Source organism: Mercenaria mercenaria, chromosome 4, assembly GCF_021730395.1.
Source record: "Mercenaria mercenaria strain notata chromosome 4, MADL_Memer_1, whole genome shotgun sequence".
NCBI lineage: Eukaryota > Metazoa > Mollusca > Bivalvia > Venerida > Veneridae > Mercenaria > Mercenaria mercenaria.
The window spans coordinates 41,544,985-41,569,201 of NC_069364.1; the positions used below are offsets into that span (position 1 = coordinate 41,544,985).

Here is a 24,217-nt window from a genome sequence, read left to right on the forward strand (position 1 = left end):
TAACACCAGGAATAAAAATCTCTGAAAACCTCAGAAAATGTCTGATTACTCTCGTAAAGTGTATTATGTATTTTGATATTCTTTCTTGAACATGCTCGCTAGATTGCGATCACCCAGCGTTCCGTTCGTATTTTCTGCTGACTAAGTTTTACGTTTCATTGCTGCTGTTTATTTAATATATTTAGGTGGGTATATACTTCTGGAGTCCTACTAATAGACTTCTGTGATCTAGTTCAAGTTTAAAACTGGATTTCCTGAGGTCAAAAACTAGATAACTATGTTAAATCATATAGAAAAACCTTTTATCTTCAAAAAATTTCTCAGAATATTTATCTGTATGGAATCTAGGGTAAATTTGAAACTTCAAGTTCAAAAACTAGGTCACTATGTAAAGTGATAGAAAAAGATTTTTTACACTTCAAAAGTCACATCTTTTTCCTGATTTTTGTTAAACTTTATCAGAATGTTTATCTTTGTAACATCTAGATCAAGTCTGAAACTGGATTATCTAAGGTCATAACCAGTCCAAATGGTCAAATAATAGAAAAACTTTGTTAACACTCAAGAGACCACCTTTTACCTGCTCTTCATGAGACTTGGTCAGAATGTTAGTCTGTTTAATATCTTAGAAAAGCTTATAACTCGGTCACATGGGTATAGATTATAGGCCAAAATATCCAAAACTTATTTCTGAAGACTATTTATGCATTTGATTAAAACATCATACAAACCTTTTGAGTCATAATGCAAGTAGGCGCATCGAATTCTGTAACTCTAACTATTATTTTGACAAAATAATTTACCTTTTGAATTGGAAAATGTGGCAGAATAGTTGTTTTCCTTGAATATCTATGACACCATTGAAGAAATTGCATTGGAACTTCACATTAACTTGTGGGACCATACAGCAAGTTTACATAACAAGTCCCATAAATCTGACAGCTATTTTATTAATTGACTCCCCTTTCAAACTTAGTATAGTGACTTTTAAAAATCACTGAAGGAAATTCAATGCTGCCTGAAACAGTAATGGATAGCAATACGAGAAATCGTTGAGTATTTTGAATATTTTTAAAAGTATCTCTTTTTATGAACAAAATGGACAAAAACTTTGGCTCGAATGTAATACATCGATAGACAGCAATAAGGGAAGTGTACAGGCATCATTCTATCTTGTTTGTTTGCAAAACTGTATCCATTTTTGTTCTTAAACATTTTAGACAATCACTTTCAATCCACGAAGGAAATATAGATTAGCTTGATACATAACTGTATTGCAAGAGAAATAGTAAAATTATTAGATGGATAACTCTGCATGATTATAAACTCATGAATTTCTCCCTTTTTTGAAAACTTTAGAATATCACACGAACTTCATTGAAGAGAAAAAGATAAAAAAAAACTGTTAGAAAGATCAATTGAATGTCTTAATAACCATAACCCCTGAATGGAATTTATTTGTGTAATATGTATAATATTAATTGATAATATTAAAAGAAATCTTGGATGTTTTTGTTTTCTCTGATAAAGCAGTTTTGTGGGAGTATGACTCACATGTAATGATAGTTTTGGTTCTTATTATGGCACGCAAAATTTTATTTATACATTTGCATCATTTTTAATAATTATGTCTCTTGTCTAATGATTGAATGACTTTTGCAGAATGTAGAGTCCAGAAGATACAAAGCTTGCACATATCTCTCCTTGTTAAATGCTGTTACACTGCACAATTATGGACATTACCTAAATTCTAGAATTAAGGGGAAAGCTGGGAAAACTGGGTCGATTTCAAGTATACCTGCTGCCGTATACGCGTCGAAATGTCTCACAAACACCAGCTTAAAAATCCCCTTTACAGGAACTGGGTGCGCGGTGCTATGGCGTTGAAATATTTGAAACAAGGGTTGGAAGTGCATATTGACCAATCTATACAAACGCAGCACTCGGCATTCATAGGCAGCCTACCCAGTTCTGGAGCAACGAATATACAATGCGGACAATGCACCATAGAAAAGGTACTTCCTGATCATGCCGGAAGTAGATGCATACACAAAGTGAGATCAAAGTGTCTTTGCTGTACCAAAGGGAGAACAAAATGCCCGTCTTCTATTTGCAGTGTGTTTATTGATCTGGTGATAAAAGAACATTGGTTGCATGATCCAATATGGTGTAACATTGACTTGAAAACCTGGCCGAGCTATTACTGGCAGGTAGCTAAATGCTTTCTTAGTTCGCCAAGTAGAAGTAATGCTTCTTCAGCCAAAGATACAGATGTTGCCGACCTTCTCAGCATAGCGATCAATGACTCGTATATTAGAAACAACATAAAAACAATTGACAACTTTATAAAGGTACTTCTTTTGTTTATTCTTTTTTAGCTCACCTGTCACGTAGTGACAGCGTGAGCTTTTGTGATCGTCCGTCACATTTTCACACCGTTCACACTTTCTTGTGAATACGATAGAGACCACATTTTGCAAGCAATTTTGATCAAACTTGTACAAAACTTGAATTGGCATGATATCTCAATTCTTTTCGAAAACTGGCCAGATCCCATCATGGGTTCTAGAGTTATTGCCCCTTAAAGGGCCAGAATTTGTGTGCGTGCGTGCATCAACAATTTCTTGTCTGCACGATAGTGGTTTCATTTATAATTTTATTTTAACCAAACTTGCACAAAACTTGTATCACCATAAGATCTTGGTTCCTTTCTTGAACTGGGCAGATACCATTATGGGTTCCAGAGTTACGGCCCCTGAAAGGGCCGAAATTAGCTATTTTGACCTTGTCTGCACAATAGCAGCTTTATTTATGATTTGATTTTAACCAAACTTGCACACAACTTGTATCACCATAAGATTTCGGTTCCTTTCTTGAACTTGCCAGATCCCTTTATGAGTTACAGAGTTATGGCCCCTGAAAGGGCCAAAATTAGCTATTTTGACCTTGTCTGCACAATAGCAGCTTTATTTATGATTTGATTTTAACCAAACTTGCACACAACTTGTATCACCATAAGATCTTGGTTCCTTTCCTGAACTGGCCAGATCTCATTATGGGTTCCAGAGTTATGGCCCCTGAAAGGGCCAAAATTAGCTATTTTGACCTTGTCTGCACAATAGCGGCTTTATTTATGATTTGATTTTTACCAAACTTGCACACAACTTGTATCACCATAAGATCTTGGTTCCTTTCTTGAACTGGCCAGATCCCTTTATAGGTTCCAGAGTTATGGCCCCTGAAAGGGCCAAAATTAGCTACTTTAACCTTGTCTGCACAAAAGCAGCTTTATTTAAGATTTGATTTTTACCACACTTGCACACAACCTGTATCACCATAAGATCTTGGTTCCTTTCTTGAACTGGCAAGATTCCATTATGGGTTCCAGAGTTATGGTCCCTGAAAGGGCCAAAATTAGCTATTTTGACCTTGTCTGCACAATAGCAGCTTCATTTATGACTTGAATTTAATCAAATTTGCACAAAACTGGTGTCACCATAAGATCTTGGTTCCTTTCTTGAACTTGTCAGATCCCATAATGGGTTCCAGAGTTATGGCCCTTGAAAGGGCCAAAATTAGCTATTTTGACCTTGTCTGCACAATAGCAGCTTCATTTATGATTTGATTTAACCACACTTGCACACAACCTGTATCACCATAAGATCTTGGTTCCTTTCTTGAACTGGCCAGATTCCATTATGGGTTCCAGAGTTATGGCCCCTGAAAGGGCCAAAATTAGCTATTTTGACCTTGTCTGCACAATAGCAGCTTCATTTATGATTTGAATTTAATCAAATTTGCACAAAACTGGTGTCACCATAAGATCTTGGTTCCTTTCTTGAACTTGTCAGATCCCATAATGGGTTCCAGAGTTATGGCCCTTGAAAGGGCCAAAATTAGCTATTTTGACCTTGTCTGCACAATAGCAGCTTCATTTATGATTTGATTTAACTAAACTTGCACACAACTTGTATCACCATAAGATCTTGATTCCTTTTTATACGCTCGAATGGACGTATTATGTTATTGCCTCGGTGTTTGTCTGTCTGTCTGTCTGTTGGCTAGCAATTTCCCTTCTGCTGTGTAACTCTTGAACCCCTTGAAGGATTTCAAAGAAACCTGACACAAATGTTCATCTCATCGAAACAACCTGTAGAGCGCATGTTTCGGATAGTTCACTTAAAGGTCAAGGTCACATTTAGGGGTCAAAGGTCATATGAATTTGTTTTGTGTGTTTATTGCTCTGCATTTGCGTTGCATTGCAGTGCACTTGGTTTTATTTGGCAGATCCTTCTTTTGTTCACTAAAAATATTTTTTTAATTACTTCCCTTTTATGTTACTATAAATAGCTTATTTAGTAACTTTTTTATTAGCTCACCTGTCACATAGTGACAAGGTGAGCTTTTGTGATCGCGCAGCGTCCGTCATCCGTGCATAAACTTTTGCTTGTGACCACTCTAGAGGTCACATTTTACGTGGGATCTTTATGAAAGTTGGTCAGAATGTTCATCTTGATGGTATCTAGGTCAAGTTTGAAACTGGGTCAACTGCAGTCAAAAACTAGGTCAGTAGATCTAAAAATAGAAAAACCTTGTGACCTCTCTAGAGGCCATACTTTTCAATGGATCTTCATGAAAGTTGGTCAGAATGTTCACTTTGATGATATCTAGGTCAAGTCTGAAACTGGGTCACGTGCCATCAAAAACTAGGTCAGTAGGTCAAATAATAAAAATAAATTGTGACCTCTCGAGGCCATATTTTTCATGGGATCTGTATGAAAGTTGGTCTGAATGTTCGTCTTGATGATATCTAGGTCAAGTTCGAAACTGGGTCAACTGCGGTCAAAAACTAGGTCAGTAGGTCTAAAAATAGAAAAAAAGCCTTGTGACCTCTCTAGAGGCCATACTTGTGAATGGATCTTCATGAAAATTGGTCAGAATGTTCATCTTGATGATATCTAGGTCAAGTTCAAAACCGAGTCACATGCCATCAATAACTAGGTCAGTAGGTCAAGTAACGAAAAAACCTTGTGACCTCTGTAGAGGCCATATTTTTCCTGGGATATTTATGAAATTTGGTCAGAATGTTCATCTTGATGATATCTAGGTCAAGTTTGAAACTGGGTCAACTGCGGTTAAAAACTAGGTCAGTAGGTCTAAAAATAGAAAAAACTTGTGACCTCTCTAGAGGCCATACTTTTCAATGGATCTTCATGAAAGTAAGTCAGAATGTTCACCTTGATGATATCTAGGTCAAGTTCGAAACTTGGTCATGTGTTTTCAATAACTAGGTCAGTAGGTCAAATAATAAAAAAACATTGTGACCTCTCTAGAGGCTATATTTTTCATTGGATCTGTATGAAAGTTGGTCTGAATGTTCATCTTGATGATATCTAAATAAGTTTGAAACTGGGTCAACTGCAGTCAAAAACTAGGTCAGTAGGTCTAAAAATAGAAAAACATTGTGACCTCTCTAGAGGCCATACCCTTAAATGGATCTTCATGAAAATTGGTCAGAATGTTCACCTTGATGATAGCTAGGTCAAGTTCGAAACTGGGTCACATGCTGTCAATAACTAGGTCAGTAGGTCAAATAATAAAAAACCTTGTGACCTCTCTAGAGGCCATATTTTTCAATGGATCTTCATGAAAATTGGTTAGAATTTTTATCTTGATGATATCTAGGTCAGATTCAACACTGGGTCACATGAGCTCAAAAACTATGTCACAATGTCAAATAATAGAAAAAACGATGTCATAGTCGGTTTAAAACTGGGTCATGTGAGGACAGGTGAGCGATTCAGGACCATCATGGTCCTCTTGTTATTGGCCATAGGGAAAAACGGAGACTACTTTTCTGTTTTACAACATGGATGGTACCTCCAATTTTTAGGTGTATTTTGACATATCTGTACCTTGTAATTTCTTTTTTTTTTTTTTTTTTTTTTTTTTTGTTAAAAAACTTCTTGTATGAAACTACTGGCCTGATTTGAAAATAGTTTTATTTGAAGTAACTTTAAGAAAATTTCAACTATATTTTCTCATAATTCTTTTGATTGATCTTGATTATGATTTTTTACCTACTTGTCCTTAAGTGCAATGGTAACAGGTGAGCGATATAGGGCCAATATGGCCCTCTTGTATAAGATATTATTTTTGGTGGTTGCTTTGGTCAAGGGCAATATCATTGTTTCTAAAAATAGCAAAATGTAGTTTTTAAGGAATGATATAAAAAGTAGACTAAATCTTGTAGTTTTGTACGTAGCTTTCATAAAGACTGATGTTCTTTTTTGCATTTTGGGCGACTTGGTTCAATGTCATTGTTACTAAATATAGAAAAATGGTGGTCTATCAATAATGTAGTTAGCAGAAATTGCAACCGAATTTGGTATGATAACTAACTTACGTGGAGACTAATTTCAGCTGCATTTTAGAAGCTTTGCCAAGGCCAAGGACAATGTTGCAAAAATAAACAAAAACAGTACTTTTTCTTAGTAATGAAGGGATGAGATCACTGGCACCAGACCAGAAAGACAATGCCACCCTACCCCTAGGTATACTATAAGAACCATGGTCATGAACGGGAAAATATACTAACCAATTTTAATCGCGCATTTCATACCTAAAACGCGCAGTTCGGTAAATGTGTAGTATGGATATTGAACAAGTGTTAATTTATCTTCCATTGTGTACCGGTCACATTTCTTTAATATTTCTAATGGTAAAGGTCCATGCTTCGAAGAAAAAAGTTCGAACGTCATCAAATCATAGAAAGAAAGCATTGTTTTACATGAAAATTTAACAGCATATAAAACATTTATACTATTTTACAAAACCATTGTCAATTTATTCATGTATGTATTGAATTCCTGAAAGGGACCGCATGAAGGGGCCTAGTTCTGGCTGCCATAACTTAACTGACGCTGTTTTTATTTTCTGATGGTCGCGTCCGTAACAGCATATAAACATCTCTGAGCTGAATATTTTTAGCTAGAAGGGGCCACACTTCTGGACAGTTCAGTGCTTTTAAAAACTCACCATTTTGAAAAAGCTGTTACATGTCTTCGTTTTGATGCATTTGCAACATCGTGCGAGTGTTTAAACTTGACATAACTAGGTAAAACATCGTTTTTGACAACTGTTTACATTTATTTCTTTACAAATGACGTTCTTATTCAAAGGGGGACAAGTCATTAAGAATATTTTAAGTATCCAACTCTGTGGGACAGAACAGTAAAGCATGTATTGGACAGATATTTTGTGCGCCAAGGTGCTGTTCATTTACTAAAAAAATCTGTTGTTTTGTGATATACTGCTAAACCTTAACTTAGAGAAACAACGCGTAGTTTATAGATTTTTTCAACGTTGCACAATAAACTTGGTTGAACTTCCCTAGTGAAGTTTCGGTCTAGGTAACAAAACTATTCTGATTGACTGGTGTGAAAATGTATGTCAGTCGTCGTTTAACTACACGTGTACGCTAAAATGTGTTTACATTTCGCCTAAATATGTGCACACTGCTGTGACCTCTAGACCGAATGTTCATTAGGGAAGTTCACGCACGTTTTTTTTTTTGTAACGTTGACGAAAACATAAAATATGTGGAGATACTCTTCAATTTGAAATACTGAGACAATGTGACTGGTGCATTACCGCTTGTTCAATATGTTTGGTACCCATTCACCGAATTGCGCGTTTTAGGTGAGAAATGTACGATTGAAATGGGTAAGTGCACTTTCCCGTTCATGACCATGGTTCTTACAGTATACCTAGGGGTAGGGTATAACATGTACAGAGGCATTTTCTTTCTGGTCTGGTGCCAGTGGATGAGATACAAAATTTACACTCAACTTGGTACTAAGGTATCTTGTACTGAGTCCAAGGTTCTGTTGCATCTTGGTTATTTTGTGTCTAAGACATTGTTACAACGTACTTGAAATATAAAACGTTTTCTTACTAGAAATAAGGTACTTTTACCCAAATATGTGAACTATTTCAACTAAATAACGTGACATATTTCAACTAAATAACGTGAGTTGGGAATGAGAAATTTGGACAAGTAAAAGATCAAAAAGTTAAAACAAAACATATCTGAATTATTTTAAGACCCAGTAAGTTCAAATGATATCGTTAGTTACGTAACAGACTCTTCTGTATGGCATTGAGTCATGGGTCGTCCTAACAGCTTGCTCTTGCTTTTGAACCAGCATGGTGATATTTCAAAGTTAATGTTTTTCTTGGCTTACAGATAAACACAGTACAAGTTAAACAGATTTTTATGTAAAACTACCACTAACAGTGAGACTACATGCAAAATAAGTCATTTCGCACGTGCTATCCGTGGCTCAGTAACTTTTCAGTGTAAAATGCATTTATTCAAAGCAGATGGTTGGTTGTAACATACTTTCAAAGTAATACTATGATTGAATAATTTATTCAAAAGATATTGAAAACATAAAAGGGTCTAGTTGGAAAATTCCACAATATTTTATAATCTTTCAGGCACGGAACGTTCGGAACAGTATTGTCCATACCGCAAACTACGAGTTACTGGATACAGAACTTGCTGATAATATCCAAACCTTCATAGATGTTCTACTTGATGCGGTACTAATTCATGATCATGCTGCTCAGAATGCTATTAAAAATCTTAATCAGGTAAAGTAATTTTAGCTTCTGTTTTTTTAATGTGTTAATTATAGAAATATATTATGTCAAAACTTGTTTCATGAATCTGTTTTTAGCTCGTCCGATTTTTGAAAAAAATCTACGAGGTATTCTCGTCATTTGATCGTCGGCGTCGGCGTTCGTTAATTTTTTTGTTTAGGTGCACCTTTTCTCAAAAACTATAACAACTATAGCTTTGAAACTGTGCACACTTGTTTATAATCATTAGACGACTATGTAGGCCAAGAGCCATAACTCTTATAAGTATTTTGTCAGAATTATGGCCCTTTTTGTACTTAGAAAATTTGATTTTCTTGTTTAAAATTTTTGTTTAGGTCCACTTTACTTGATTACTACAAAAACACTAAGTCAAAAAATATGCATATAAAGGAGGCATGAAAATTGTGTCGCACATATCTCAAAAAGTATTTGATCTAGGTTCATGAAACATGATAGGAATATTATTCAGCATGTGGAGTTGTGCACCTAGGACTATGTTTCATATTTCTGTCAGTCAGACTAGAGTTATGGCCTTTGATTGTCAAACATATGCATAAATGGGATACAAGTTTGTGTCGCATGTATCTCAAAAAGAATTTGACATAGAGTCATTAGACTTTAAGGCATTGTTATATAGCATGTGGAGTTGCGCACCTTATGATCTGTTTGGGAAATCACTCAACTAGGCTGGAGTTATGGTCCTTGACTCAGTGAAAACTACACATAAAGGGCTAAAGTTTATGGTTTTTGTGTTTCAAATATCTTAAAAATATTTCGCGCAGAGTCATGAAACCATGTAGAAATATCAAGCACTTAAATTTGTGCCTGTGAATTGTTTTATAATTTCATTTTGCAAGCCCAGAGTTATGGCCCTTGACTACGTCAAAACAAAAAAGTTTGTGCCCCATGCATCTCAAAATTTACTTGAGCTGGAATCAGTTGTTTTATAGCATGTGAAGTTGTGCACCTAGTGTTGGGGGGCAGGGGGGTTCACTCAGCTAGGCCAGAGTTATAGTCTTTGACTTAGTGAAAAAAACACATAAAGTTCGTAAAAGTTTGTGTCACAAGCATCTTAAAAATATTTCACCTAGAGTCACGAAACCATGTACAATGACAGGAGTGGGAGGGGGGCTATGGACAAACATCTAGTATTTTACTGACAAGTCTATTCTGATCGCCTTTTATCCCCCACTCCTCAACACACAAACACTAAACTATTTTTCGTGGGGGTGCGGTGGGAACTATACAAAAATAACTTTGTCCCGTCCGTCCCGTGCTGAATTTTTTTAATTCAATTTCTTTTGAGCTCATACAGAAACTTAAAACAAATCTTCAGGACAGTATGACAAGTTTACTAACCAGGTCCATTGAATCAGACTTTTGTGTTCTGAAATATATATACACTGACGAGATATGAAAACGCAACAAACATATGCCTGAATATATTTTTTACTACAAAAAGCATCACCTTGAAATGTTCAACACATACAAATCTAGATATTCTATACCCATTGTGTTAATTTTACGGTCTTTTGTGCTGATTAAATTTGAACACAACGGGTATAGAGTATCGAGATGTGTTGAACATTTCAAGGTGATGCTTTTTGAAGTAAAAATATATTCAGACATATGTTTGTTGCGTTTTCATATCCCGTCAGTGTATTTGTATTTCAGAACACAAAAGTCTGATTCAATGGACCTGGTTAGTAAACTTGTATTTGTATTTCTGAAATGTATGGATGTATTCGATTGAAACTCTAATTAACATTAGATCATACTCCAAGTCTACACGTCAAGCTCCTTAACTCTTCTTTGTATTTTCAGTTAATTATTCCCTTTTTGGACTTGGAAAATGTGGCAAAAGTGTTATTTTCTTTGAATATCTATGAAACCAATACAGGCATTGCATTGGCATTTCGAAACAGGTTTTTCGGATCATAAAGAAGTTAACAGTACCAGTTCCATTATCCGACTTCTTTCGATGATATGTTTCTTTTTGCTGTTGGAAAATTAAAAAACGACATTACCTTCAATATATGTGTAATCTTTATATGCATTTGATTTTAAATTCACAAAAACCTTTGGGATCTTTATGAAAGTTTACACATTAAGATCCATAACTCAGCCTTTTACTTTGACCAAATTATTCCCTCTTTTAGACACAGTAAATTAGGCAAAGTTTGTTTCTTCTCTTAAACAGCTCTGAAACCCAACAAGGTATTGAATTTGGAGTCAGCGGCAATATAAGTGTAAAGTTCGCATTTCAGTTCCCATAATTCTTGACTTTCTTTTACTAAATATGTTCCTTTTTTGCATTAGAAAAATGTCCCAATAGTGCAGTTTACTCAAATATTTCACGAACCTATGCATGCATTAAATTTAGACTTCACACAAAACTGGGATCATAATGCTAATATATTCCTAGTCTAGATCCATAACTGTGTCTGACAATTTATCCCTCTTTTGAACTTAAAATGCAGTTATTGAACTTGGAACATGTGGTAAAATTATTGTTTAGCTTAGAAAGTTCTGAAACCAATGAAGATATTTTATTGAAACTTTACCTAAACATCTGATACTGTAAAGTTGACATAAAAATCCCATATCTGCCTATTCGTACAAATTTATCTCCCTTTCTAATGAATTGCACTTAATAGAATGACATTAAGTTTAATGTAACTTGGTGTCACAATAAAAATAATACTTTGATAATAGATAAAGTTGTCACCCTTTTTCTACTTAGTTTTATCAACTTTTTGGTAGTTTGAATAAGACAATAACTTTTATTCTATTGTCATGAATATATAAAAAATGAACTCCTTTTTTGATAATGAGAATACTTTTAAATTATTCAAGGGCTTTAAACTCAAAAGACCTTTAACTCTTGCCTTAAAAATAATGAACTAATCTCCCAGATTGAAAATTAAAGGTACAGCGAGTATAATTTAAATGTAAGATTTATTATGCCCCCCCCCCTACACCCCCTTCGAAGAAGGAGGGGTATATTGTTTTGCTGATGTCTGTCTGTCGGTCGGTCGGTCCAATCGGTTTCCGGATGATAACTCAAGAACGCTTGAGCCTAGGATCATGAAAGTTGATAGTGATGTTGGTCATGACGAGTTGATAACCTCTATTGATTTTGAGATTAGTAGATCAAAGGTCAAGGTCACAGTGACCCGGAACAGTTAAACGGTTTCCGGACGATAACTCGAGAACGCTTGGGCCAAGGATCACAACACTTTAAAGGGAGATTGATTATGACCATCATATGACCTCTATTGGTTTTGAGATCAGTATGTCAAAGGTCAAGGTCACAGTGATCCGGAACAATTAAACCGTTTCTGGACGATAACTTGAGAACGCTTGGGCCTAGGATCATAAAACTTAATAGAGAGGTTGATCATGACCATCATATGACCCCTATTGATTTTGAGATCAGTAGGTCAGATGTCCAGGTCACAGTGACCCGGAACAGTTAAACCATTTACGGTCGATAACTTGAGAACGCTTGGGCCTGGGATCATGAAACTTAATAGGGAGGTTAATCATGACCAGCAGATGACCCTACTGATTTTGAGGTCAGTATGTCACAGGCCAAGGTCACATTGACCAAGAACAGTAGAACATTTTTTGCCAAATAACCAGAAAATGCTTTGGTCTAAGATCAGATTTGATACGGAGGTCACTTATGACTGGTAAATGACCCATACTTATTGATTTGAGGTCTGTACGTCAAACGTCCGGTGCACAGTGACCAAATAATTTCTGTTCCTTGTTCAGTTACTGGATGCATCAAGGGGGGGCATTTCGTGTTCTACGAGCTCGTGTTTATTACTATTTCAATTTTTTCAAACAAGGCTTTGAGTCGGTGAATGAATCACCTACAGTTATAGCTCTAGTTAAAATCTGACAGAATAGTAAGATGTCACATTTTATTAGAATTGATTTCAAAAATATTGGAGACCGTTATATGTTCCAGATTCCGAACTTTGGTAGTATTCCGACGTACTTCAAGCAGTTACATGTATACAAGTATGATGAGTGCTTTTATAACTGTCTTGATTTGATTGCAGCTTAGAAATGATGCAATATTTATCAGCACAGAGGATGTAGAAGAAATGCGAACATACGCTCTAAGGGCTATTGATGAAAGAAAGGAGGAAGTTTTTAAAGATATACAGAACAATGCAAAACACACTTTAGAGAACATTACAGAAGAAATTACCAAATATACAGACAGAAAACTTACTGACTTAAGTCAAAAAATAGACTGTGAAAAGAATGAAATGTTACAAAACTTCCAAGAGAAGGTGAACGCAGATAAAGGTGATATTGAACAACTTAAAACGGACAGTATAGCTGTTATCAATGAGAGGAACGAACAGATAATCCTCAAATGTGAAAAGGCTGATGACAAACTAAATACCGCTGCTAACGAATTACAGGAAATAAAGAATGAAAATGTTCAAGACTTTGCCGATCAGACAAATCGTATAAAAGACAAGATACTGCAAGAAATAGACGAGCATATAGAGAAGCAGCTTACTGAACATGAAGTTAGAGGCGTGGCGCAGGAGAATGGGAGTGTTATAGAACTACGCAAGGCTCCTGAGAATGAGCAGACTGCACAGTCTTTAATTTGCGCAGGAATGTTTGAAACAACAGGCAAATCTGGCATAAATGAGCAGGTAAATTACACAAAAGTAAGAGCTTACTGTCAAACTTTAAATTTCAGCATAACATCGTAAACTAAACTGGAACAATCACACATATATATATAAAAGATGCTTTGTCTTCATTTAATCTGAGAGAACCGATATATAATTGTAGTTAATTATTTCGATTGTTTTTCGTTTGAATGTGTATTTTTCAGTGACGTTCAGCAGGTATTTTCAGAGTTTTACAGAAAATAGCCTTCTTTCAGTTATGATATATTTTAAGAAATATTGTATCAATATTTGACGCTATGATTTGACATATATACTTTTTACTTTATTTATATTTAAGGGTGTTGAGCTTGTTTTCCCTATCTTTAATGAAGCACAGTACAGCGGCTTTAAACATGGTAAAGTATATTCATGTATATAGTTTCAGAATTTATCAGTTTATCAAGGCTTTTAATATTTTTTTTATACGTACTATTAGTAATAATCATAACAGTCTTTCACTGGTTGAAGGTGCGGTTAGAAATATCTGGCTCGAGGGCAACTTTGTAGGCGGTAACGAGGCTTTGTCGAGTTACTGCGAAACAGTTACCCGAGAGCCAGATATTTCCATCCGCACTTTCAACTAGTGAAAGATTCTTTTTCTTGCATGTCGAATTCTTCAGTCAATAGAAGAAATTAACTAAAACAAATGCTTTTCTTTTAAGCACTTTTTTATTATAGTAGCATACGAATTTATGCATTCATTCATAAATTTCAGCACGTGAGTCATCTTACACCCCGGGGTAGAAAACGTGTTTTTCCAGCACCGACAAAAACACGGGAAAAATCCTGTCTTAGATGCAAAACATAACTGTATTTAAAAGAACATAGAGCTTACGTCCTTCAAAATTGTTTGTAAACAAGAAGTTATTATACACGATTTTGAACTTATTTCGGTCGTATAATTTGTACGCAATTTGCTTTTCTTCTGAACGTTTTCTTTTTATTTACAGACTTTCAGAATGACCTGGTATCCCATTACCGGAGACATCATGACATTAGCACTGTAAGTTTAACACAGTTTTCAAGAAAGTATGATGCCCCACTTCTGCAGGTTTTTGTATTACCAAATATGACGTTCAGGTATTATGACGGACTTCAGAATAGAAATTCATCACCCGTTAAGTCGTATGCAGACATTTTATTACACGCATCAATACCAGTGCAAAATGTCTTTATATCTGGACCTACTGGTACCGGAAAAACAGTTTTAGCCAGACATTTGTGTTTATCTTGGTGTCATGCACATAGGCCGCAGAAACCTGACACTAAGTATTTTAAGGTAGACGATATTACAGCTGTTAAGCACTTTGACTTTCTCTTTTTTGTGAACTTTAGCAATGTTCCTGAAAATCAGCATGATTTATACGAGGTTATTAAAAATCAGATCGTTGACAAACTTCCGAATGCACATATCTATTGTAGAAACTATTTTCTGCATAGCGTTCTTAGTAGGGAAAGATGTCTCATAATAATTGATGATTTAGACAAGAGATTACATCCCGATCCTACTTCTACACATTACGAAACAGAAACGAAGAGTTTGCCGCATATAAACAGGGAAAATATAACAACACTGTCAATTACCAGCCAATGGAAATTAGGTTTTTGGGATCTTAACTTTAAACAGATGGATATGAAAGTGGAAATGGTTGACTGTGATCAGGCTTCTTTTGAAAACATGTCCAGAAGTACAATAGCTTATCTAAATGCTATGGTCAAAGACAAGAAAAATGCCGAAGGTTTCTTGAGGGTAGTACACGACTTAGATATTGATAATGACTCTGTAACAAGGATTTGCCATATGTATTTATTAGGCCATTGGTTCGAAGACAGATTTCCGCGTACGTCAAGAAATATTTTATATGACTTCCTAACCAAAGTACTATTTTCTAGAAAAGAGACATCTTTTTCTATGAATGCTGTTGATGCTGAATATTATTCAGAAATAAGTGAAATGGTGTCTTCTATTTGCGGTCTAAATGAGGATAAATCTCTTGTTCGCTATAAAGAACCTACGCAATTGTACTCATATAGAAAAACACTTCTCAAGTTAGGAAAACTTTCATTTGAATGTTTGTCGTCAGCAAAGTCAGATGATGTGGCTATCTATCATGTAAACAAGTTTCTGTCCAGCGATGAAATTCAGTACTGTCTAGATATAGGGGTTTTAAGTCTTAATGAAACAAGAAGTCTGACTTCCAACACGAAGTCAATTTCATTTAAGGACCATGAAGAATTTCAGGCATACTTTGCTGGAGTTTATGTATCAACATTTAAATCCATAGCAACTTTGAAAGAAACTATTCAACGTTCCTATGTCAGAGTAAGGAAACGCACTGTTTCTGCATTTCTTGTCTTCTTAGCTGGGTTAAATCCAAACCTCTTCGCTGAGATTTCAAAATGCATGTATGACTCCTATCACGGAACCTTGCAGGAATATAGAAACGGCTTTGACGTGGGTTCTGTTATTGAACTTAGACTTAGACATTTTCAAAACGTTATGGTTAAGTGCGTTCGTGAAATGTTGAGACACAGAGCAGGTAGTCCGTTGGTTTTACCACACTTGGAGGATATATTTTTTGACGAAGCATGTGAAAACACAGATTACCGATGTGCCCTGAATCAGTTGATAGCATACAACAAGGACCAAATAAAGTCTATTACTATATACTTTGGCCAACTTTCACAAGAAGTACTCGCATCCGTAGAAATTTCGTCTATTCAGTCTCCACAGAAACTTGCTGTTCTTAAAAAATGTCATGGAAAAAATGCTCAGAAAGGTTCACAGCCAGTTGTAGATAGATGCTCAAATGAGGCACTTTTAGATGTAATACAATCTGTTGTCTTTGATTCAGGAGAGAATTTAAAATGTGTCAGCTTTGAAGGCATTTATCTACCTCCACAAAAATTCAAAAACATAATTGACAGTCAGCGGTTTCGCTTTATGTCGATGAATCAAGTTCAAATATCAGATGTGAACGTGGAAAGTCAAGCAGGAAGAATCAGTATAAAAGTTGGAGTACCCAAATCATACATGTACCTTTGTGGAAATATGTCTTACACTGTGAACGACGATTTAATTAGAACAATGGCAAATTTGCAAACAGTGAAAATTCAGAATACCTGTTTTTCACCAAGCCAATTAAATGTGCTCGGAACAATGGACAAGGTGACTATTTTAAGCTTATGGCATATTCAACTCGCACGTCCAGCAAAACAGGATACCACGCATATTTTCCCAAATACATTTGACATTTCTTTTGATCGACAACGAATAAGCATAGCTGTACGTGGAAAAGTACCGAACGTATTCCTCAATGCATTTTTAACCAACAATTCCCGCGATGTTAAAAACATCAAAGTAGTTTTCGTATATCTGACATTTCAGAGCCTATATAGTCTTTGCAGTATTAAAAGACCAAACTCAATGGTACTTAAAGGTATCACTTTGATTTCGGAAGAGGAGGAGCCAGAAACGTCTCGGTACATGGACATGCGGAAGACTTTTAAATGTGAATTATCATCGTTTGATGAAAAGCTTTCACTTTGTGGCTCTGCCCCGGAAAATGTCCACAGATATTTATTGACAACTTATTCAGAATCTGTGAAGAAGATAGAGCTCAGAGATGTCGTTTTATCGGAGTCTGACTTGGATGTACTTGCTGGAATAAAAGACATACATTTGTTCACATTCGTTAACATAATGCGCAGACCAGTTGATAAATACCAGCAAATTACGATTCTGAATACATTCGATATGGTATATACAAAAGAAGAACAGAAAGTATATGTATGCGGTGACATAAGCGAAACATTTTTTGATCGTTTTATTGACGCTAATGCCGAAGTTTTAAAAAACGTAGATCTACGATACGTTGGTCAAACAACAGCTTGTCTTAATTCTTTCACGAAGTTGAATGAGCTTCGAGAATTGTCCTTATACTTTTGCAGATCCGATTTCGAAGACACAAGTACAGTAGTTTCTCTACTAAATAAAGCTTCCGATTCTCTACAATTAGTTCGACTCGGTTGCCTTTCGTTGCTAACAAAACAATTAGCGGTGAACAATATGCAGCAAACAGAAAGCATGTCTATTCGAGAAATTATCCATTCTTCTAAGACTAAAGCTTCAAAACGAGACCAAGACTTTGCGAGTGCGGATGACAATTATTGTATTCAGTTGGACTACACAAATACAAGTTTATACATTGAAGGTAACACGCCTGATGCATATATCAGTAACTTTCTACAAAAGCTACAAGAACACACGTCTTGCACTGCTGTGCACTTGAAGAGGATGTCGTTATCTCAGTCTAATTTGCTGAAACTGGATAAAGTAGATCATCTGAAAACTTTACGTTTGGTTGATGTTACATGTCAAGGAGAAAACGAAAATGACGTTGATGTCTTATCCATAGATGGCGAAAACAGTGAAATTGGAGACGAACTGTTTGAAACAGATTCCTTTTTCGATGAAACAGAAGATGACGAAGAGTTCTCAAATCGAGAAGATATAGCAAATTTGGACGAAGCAGTAGACCTAGACAACGTACCAACTGATTCTGGTGACAACCTATCAGTGATTCCAGACACTGAAATCGATAGAAATGAAGCAGATAATATGGAAGTCGACACAGACGACCAGGAACATTTTGATTACAGAAATGGCAACGATGCAGAACTTTTTTCTCAAGATAGGAATGAACAGAATCCATTGAATATTCAATTTGATCACTTTGAAGAGAGACTTTTTGCATCTGGAGAGATTACTGATCCTGTGCTTTTTAAACTACTGCTGAGTTTCTGTAAATTGTCAAAGGAAGTGAAACTAGTCAATGTTAAACTTCGTCACCTACGTGCAAAAGAAATTTTCTCCTGTATTGACAAGAACACCGATATAGAGTTGATTGAAATAGAAGGCGTAAAATGTTATGATCATGAAAATTGTAACCGTTTAGCGATGGACTTATCAAAACTTGTTCATTTGCGGTCACTCGCACTAAAATCTACACATCTAACAGACGTAAAAGTTAATGGCGAACACCTGCATACCTGCAAAGTGGACTCATTAGTAGTTCCAGGAATTGTGACATCACTTCTTGAAAATCTTCATCCTAAAGTTATTGATACTTTAGAGTTGATCAGTATAAGAGGCGGTACAGATATAGATACAATGACAAAAGTAATACCAACTCTTAAAGGACTAAAAAGCCTAGAGATATGTTGGGTGAATATTTATGATAAGAATTTCAATCTGTTTCCACATCTGAAGCAACTTGATCGGTTGATTTTAAGGAATGTTACGATGACATTTGAGGCATTCCTACGTATAATCACGAATGCGGGCAAAGTAAAGAAAGACGTACGTGTTCGTTTTTACAATTGTAAACTGGCCGAAGAGAGTGACACTCAAGTTTGTCGTTTAAAGGAATTTATTACACAAACGAACGGATGCAAGACAGAAGAGGAATGGACATATGAAAATGGTCACTTCAGTGGAATATATGTCATCTAAGTACTGCCAGGTATAAGCCCTTGGTAGAAGCATCGACCGTATTATCTGAGAGTAATTGTTCAGACAATGATTGATGAACATAATGTAAAAATTGACCAAGTTGCCGAACAATTAGATAGCTGTTAACTTGCATTATATTGAGCTGAAGTTCCGCATCAAGATTAGTACACCTTCAGTTTTACGCAAATCGTAGCAGACCAGCTACAGCTATTGTCTTGTGTAAAATATTTCTGTATTTGGTTTACTGAGATAGAATTATTTTAGTAATTGTATTATTACAGTGTATTATTATGTCCTTATTTATGTTTTATTGTTTAATTATTTACTTACATAAGTCCACAACAAACAACATTTTCAGCCAGGAACAAGACATTCTGAATCGGACTTAAAGCCTTATTTGTCAACAGAACTTTGGGGTTTTTTTTCATCAGATGTTAAAGACCTATTTTACCCATTTATAACAGTCTGGTCTGAAATGACATTTTTTTAACGACTTAACCGGATCTATAGATTTACCTCTCAAAGACTAAAGCACTTATAAACAGAAATATAATACTGTAACAGTGTTTCTCTGTAGTGTTGGCCAATTTTTCAAAGCAACCATACATTATCATATACATTTGTGGACTTTCCCAACTAGCGCCTAAGTATTAATTAAGCAACACTGATGACACACAAAATTTTGAAAACAGTTAAATAGTTCAGCTACATTAAGAACAAAATTGATTTATCATATTAGATAATGGTACATTTTGTAAAAGAAACAATCCGTTACAAGGCACATGCACTAAAAATTACAGAGTATTACAATTGTATGCTTTATTAAATGTGACGTTTAGTACTCAATTTGCCCTCATTACATCTAATAACATAAATCAATTTTTGTCCGATAGAATTTATGCTTTTCCTGACGGTAAGTGGTTATTTTCAATTCTACGGGCTTGGTCTTATTGTTTTGGTGGATATATGGCAGCACGCATTTATTAAAAAAAGGTTTTAGATTACTTTTCTCGAATAACGGACAGATGTTTAAATTAATGTTTATTAGTTAGATAACAGACCATTCTGTCTGAGTTTCCGACTAGAACCATCTTAAAAACTCGCGCTTGCTTTTGACACGATATTATGTTAATTCAAAACCACGTGGTGTAAGATAAAGGTACATATTTATTATTTATGTTTATTTGTACCGCCAACAAGGTGGGATTTTTTTCAAGTAAATTTATGATGGTTGTAACGAAATGTCCATGTATTTTAATAGGGGGATATTATTCAGAAAAAAATGGAAGTAAAAAAGTGTCTGGTTGGAAAGGTCTACAAGTACACTTTATCCCATATTTCAGTGTTTATACATTTTATTAGTCACACAAACTTCGAAGTGTGCATAAATGAGTGCTTTTGTTACCACCTGTACAAAGAGATTCAGCATAAACCTCAGTTGCTCAAAAGAAAACCCCTATTTTCGTACTTTTCTACAGAATGTTAATTGTTGATTTTATACTATCATTTTTGTCATTTCTATGTATGTTACGTGCAATAATGGCTGCTATATGCTGTTACCAGTCCTCGAGTTGTTTTGTTTGCTTTTTCTCATTTCTAGATTGAGACAATTTGCAGGTGATAGAGATTTTTGATTTTCAATCTCGAGACCTGAACGGAAATCTGTCATAGCTCGTTTGTTTAATATGATTTACGGCAGTTCTTCGTTCAACCCTTTATCTGATACTTTTATCAAATATCTCACGTTTAATATCTTTATGATGTTTTATAAATATCCGTCTCTTTCTTGATAATTTTAAGAAATGAAAATGTCACAATTTTCCATTTATTTATTTTATCTTTACAGTTGGTTGTTACTTTTCAAATCATTGATATCTGACATGTTAAAAATCTCTCGGTTCAAATTAGCATGCTTTACCAGGCCTGGAGTACTAATGTATGGTTTTCTTAAGAGCAAAACTTTCACATGGTGTATATTTGTCATCTTAGCTTACAATAACGTTTTGGCAAAGTTGTCTCGGATTTTTTCACAGATAATTGTTTCATTTTAAATATATGGTTCTGTACATTTTTGTAAAATGAGTATAGCTTTTTAGATAGAATGGTCGATATTGACAGAATTTAATGATAATTGGACACAACATGTAATGATTATTTCATTTCAATATCTAACCTTACGACAATATCAGTCTGTCGTAGAATCATTGTATTGTGTATTTTGGTTTAGTTTAATCATATTTTATTGTAATTATCACACAAGACATTATTGTAAATGTACATCAAGACAATTTTATACAGATACATATGTATATATATATATATATATATATATATATATATATATATATATATATATATATATATAACAACAAACTATCATTACATGAAGACATATATAATACTACTGTACATTAAGATACATTCGGTAACTTTGCAAAGGTGCGATAATACAAAAGGGTTGGACCACAAGTTTTACCAACATTAGAAATCGGTCCGTCCCTATATTGTGTATTTTAGAAGAGGTATATCGGCTAGTTTTTTTGAGAGTTTCGTCATTAGTTCTAAAAGTAGAATAATAGTGTTTTACTACTACGAGTATTTACTGATTGAATATTGATGGTTTTATGTTTACTGCATTGTTATCCCTCGCCGAAGGCGGAGGGATATATTTTTGGCGTCGTCCGTCCGTCCGGAGCCGTATCTAGGAAGTAGTTTGGAACATTTTAATAAAACTTCATATATGTTCACGACTATAAGGAAATGTGGCCCATCAAGTTTTTTTCTGCCCCCGAAGGGAGGCATATTAGTTTTCAACTGTCCATCCGTTCGTTCGTTCGTCACAACGTTAACTTTTTGCATGAAGGTACTTTACTTGCGAACAACTGCACCCAGGACCTTCAGACTTCACATGCTGATAGTACTTATTGAGTACATGACTCCTACTGACTTTGGGGTCACCAGGTCAAGGTCACAGGGGCCAATGTTAACTCATTCGTTAGTTCGTTCGTCACAACGTTAACTTTTTACATGAAGGCACTTTACTCGCGAACCACTGCACCCAGGACCTTCAAACTTCACATGCTAATAGTACTTATTAGGTACATGACCCCTACGGATTTTGGGGTCACCAGGTCAAAGGTCAGGGCCACAGGGGCCAATGTTAACTTTTTGCATGAAGACACTTTACTCGCGAACCATTGCACCCAGGACCTTCAATCTTCACGTGTGATAGTACTTATTAAGTACACAACTCCTGCTGACTTTGGGGACACAATGTCAAAGGTCAAGGTCACAGGGGTCAATGTTAACTTTTTGCATGAAGGCACTTTACTCGCGAACCACTGCACCCAGGACCTGCAAACTTCACATGCTGATAGTACTTATCGAGTACATGACTCCTACTGACTTTGGGGTCATCAGGTTAAAGGTCAAGGTCACAGGGGCCAATGTTACCTTTTTGCATGAAGGCACTTTATTCGCGAACCACTGCACCCAGGACCTTCAAACTTCACATGCTGATAGTACTTATTGAGTACGACCCCGACTGACTTTGGGGTCACAAGGTCAAAGGTCAAGGTCACAGGGGCCAATGTTAACTTTTTTGCAGGTCAAAGGTCAAGGTCACCAGGTCAAAGGTCAAGGCGCTGCGGGAGCATTTGTCACCATTAGTGACAGCTCTTGTTCATTTTTTATTTTCCATCAATATTTATTATCAACATGCGAAGTTTTGTAACCTCAACCGGTAACCGCCGTAACACCGCCCCCCACCCCCACCACCCACCAAAAAAAAATATCATTCCTTTTTTTAGCTCACCTGAGCAATGCTCAGGTGAGTTTTTCTGATCGCTCGATGTCCGGCGTCCGTCGTCCGTCGTCTGTCGTCTGGCGTCTGTCGTCTGTCGTCTGTCGTCCGTCGTCTGTCAACATTTAGCTTGTGTATGCGATAGAGGCTGTATTTTTCAATTAATCTTCATGAATATTGGTCAGAATGATAACCTTGATGAAATCTAGGCCGAGTTCGAAAATGGGTCATCTGGGGTCAAAAACTAGGTCACTAGGTCAAATCAAAGAAAAACCTTGTGAATGCGATAGAGACTGTATTTTTCATTTCTTCTTCATGAATATTGGTCAGAATGATAACTTTGATGAAATCTAGGCCGAGTTCGAAAATGGGTCATCTCGGGTCAAAAACTAGGTCACTAGGTCAAATCAAAGAAAAACATTGTGTATGCGATAGAGGTGGTATTTTTCAATTAATCTTCATGAATATTGGTCAGAATGATAACCTTGATAAAATCTAAGCCGAGTTCGAAAATGGGTCATCTCGGGTCAAAAACTAGGTCACTAGGTCAAATCAAAGAAAAACCTTGTGTATGCAATAGAGGCTGTATTTTTCAATTCTTCTTCATGAATATTGGTCAGAATGATAACTTTGATGAAATCTAGGCCGAGTTCGAAAATGGGTCATCTCGGGTCAAAAACTAGGTCACTAGGTCAAATCAAAGAAAAACCTTGTGTATGCGATAGAGGCTGTATTTTTCAATTGATCTTCATGAATTTTGGTCAGAATGATTGCCTTGATGAAATCTAGGCCGAGTTCGAAAATGGGTCATCTCGGGTCAAAAACTAGGTCACTAGGTCAAATCAAAGAAAAACCTTGTGTATGCGATAGAGGCAGTATTTTTCAATTGATCTTCATGAATTTTGGTCAGAATGATAACCTTGATGAAATCTAGGCCGAGTTCGAAAATGGGTCATCTGGGGTCAAAAACTAGGTCACTAGGTCATATCACGTAAAAACCTTGTGTATGCGATAGAGGCTGTATTTTTCAATTGATCTTCATGAATTTTGGTCAGAGTGATTGCCTTGATGAAATTTAGACCAAGTTCGAAAATGGGTCATCTGGGGTCAAAAACTAGATCACTAGGTCAAATCAAAGAAAAACCTTGTGTATGCAATAGAGGCTGTATTTTTCAACTGATCTTCATGAAATTTAGCCAGAATGATTACCTTGATAAAATCTAGGCTGATTTCGAAAATGGGTCATCTGGGGTCAAAAACTAGGTCACTAGGTCAAATCGAAGAAAAACATTGTGTATGCAATAGAGGATGTATTTTTCAATTGATCTTCATGAAATTTGGTCAGAGTGATTGCCTTGATGAAAACTAGGTCGGTTTTGAATATGGGTTATCTGAGGTCAAAAACTAGGTCACTAGGTCAAATTAAAGAAAAATCTTGTGTATACGATAGAGACTGTTTTTTTTCAGTTGATATTTATGAAATTTGGTCAGGTTGATTGCCTTAATGAAATCTAGGTCGAATTT

The 24,217-nt window shown here is 35.7% G+C and overlaps 1 protein-coding gene across 2 annotated transcripts in view; it reads left to right on the forward strand.

Moving 5' to 3' along the window:
* LOC123551526 (uncharacterized) overlaps positions 1-24,217 on the forward strand; it is a 50,460-nt gene that overhangs the window by 14,709 nt on the left and 11,534 nt on the right. Inside the window, exons 2-6 of one of the 2 annotated variants that reach the window (XR_008370573.1) lie at positions 1,663-2,351; positions 8,503-8,658; positions 12,741-13,355; positions 13,675-13,732; positions 14,327-24,101. Coding sequence is in view for 1 of the 2 variants with exons in the window: in XM_045340522.2 (XP_045196457.2) it covers positions 1,821-2,351; positions 8,503-8,658; positions 12,741-13,355; positions 13,675-13,732; positions 14,327-18,891 (5,925 nt within the window). In the remaining variant the exon portion in view is untranslated. Of the gene's footprint in view, positions 1-1,662; positions 2,352-8,502; positions 8,659-12,740; positions 13,356-13,674; positions 13,733-14,326; positions 24,102-24,217 lie in introns of those variants that run through there. The other variant, XM_045340522.2, reaches the window with a different exon arrangement.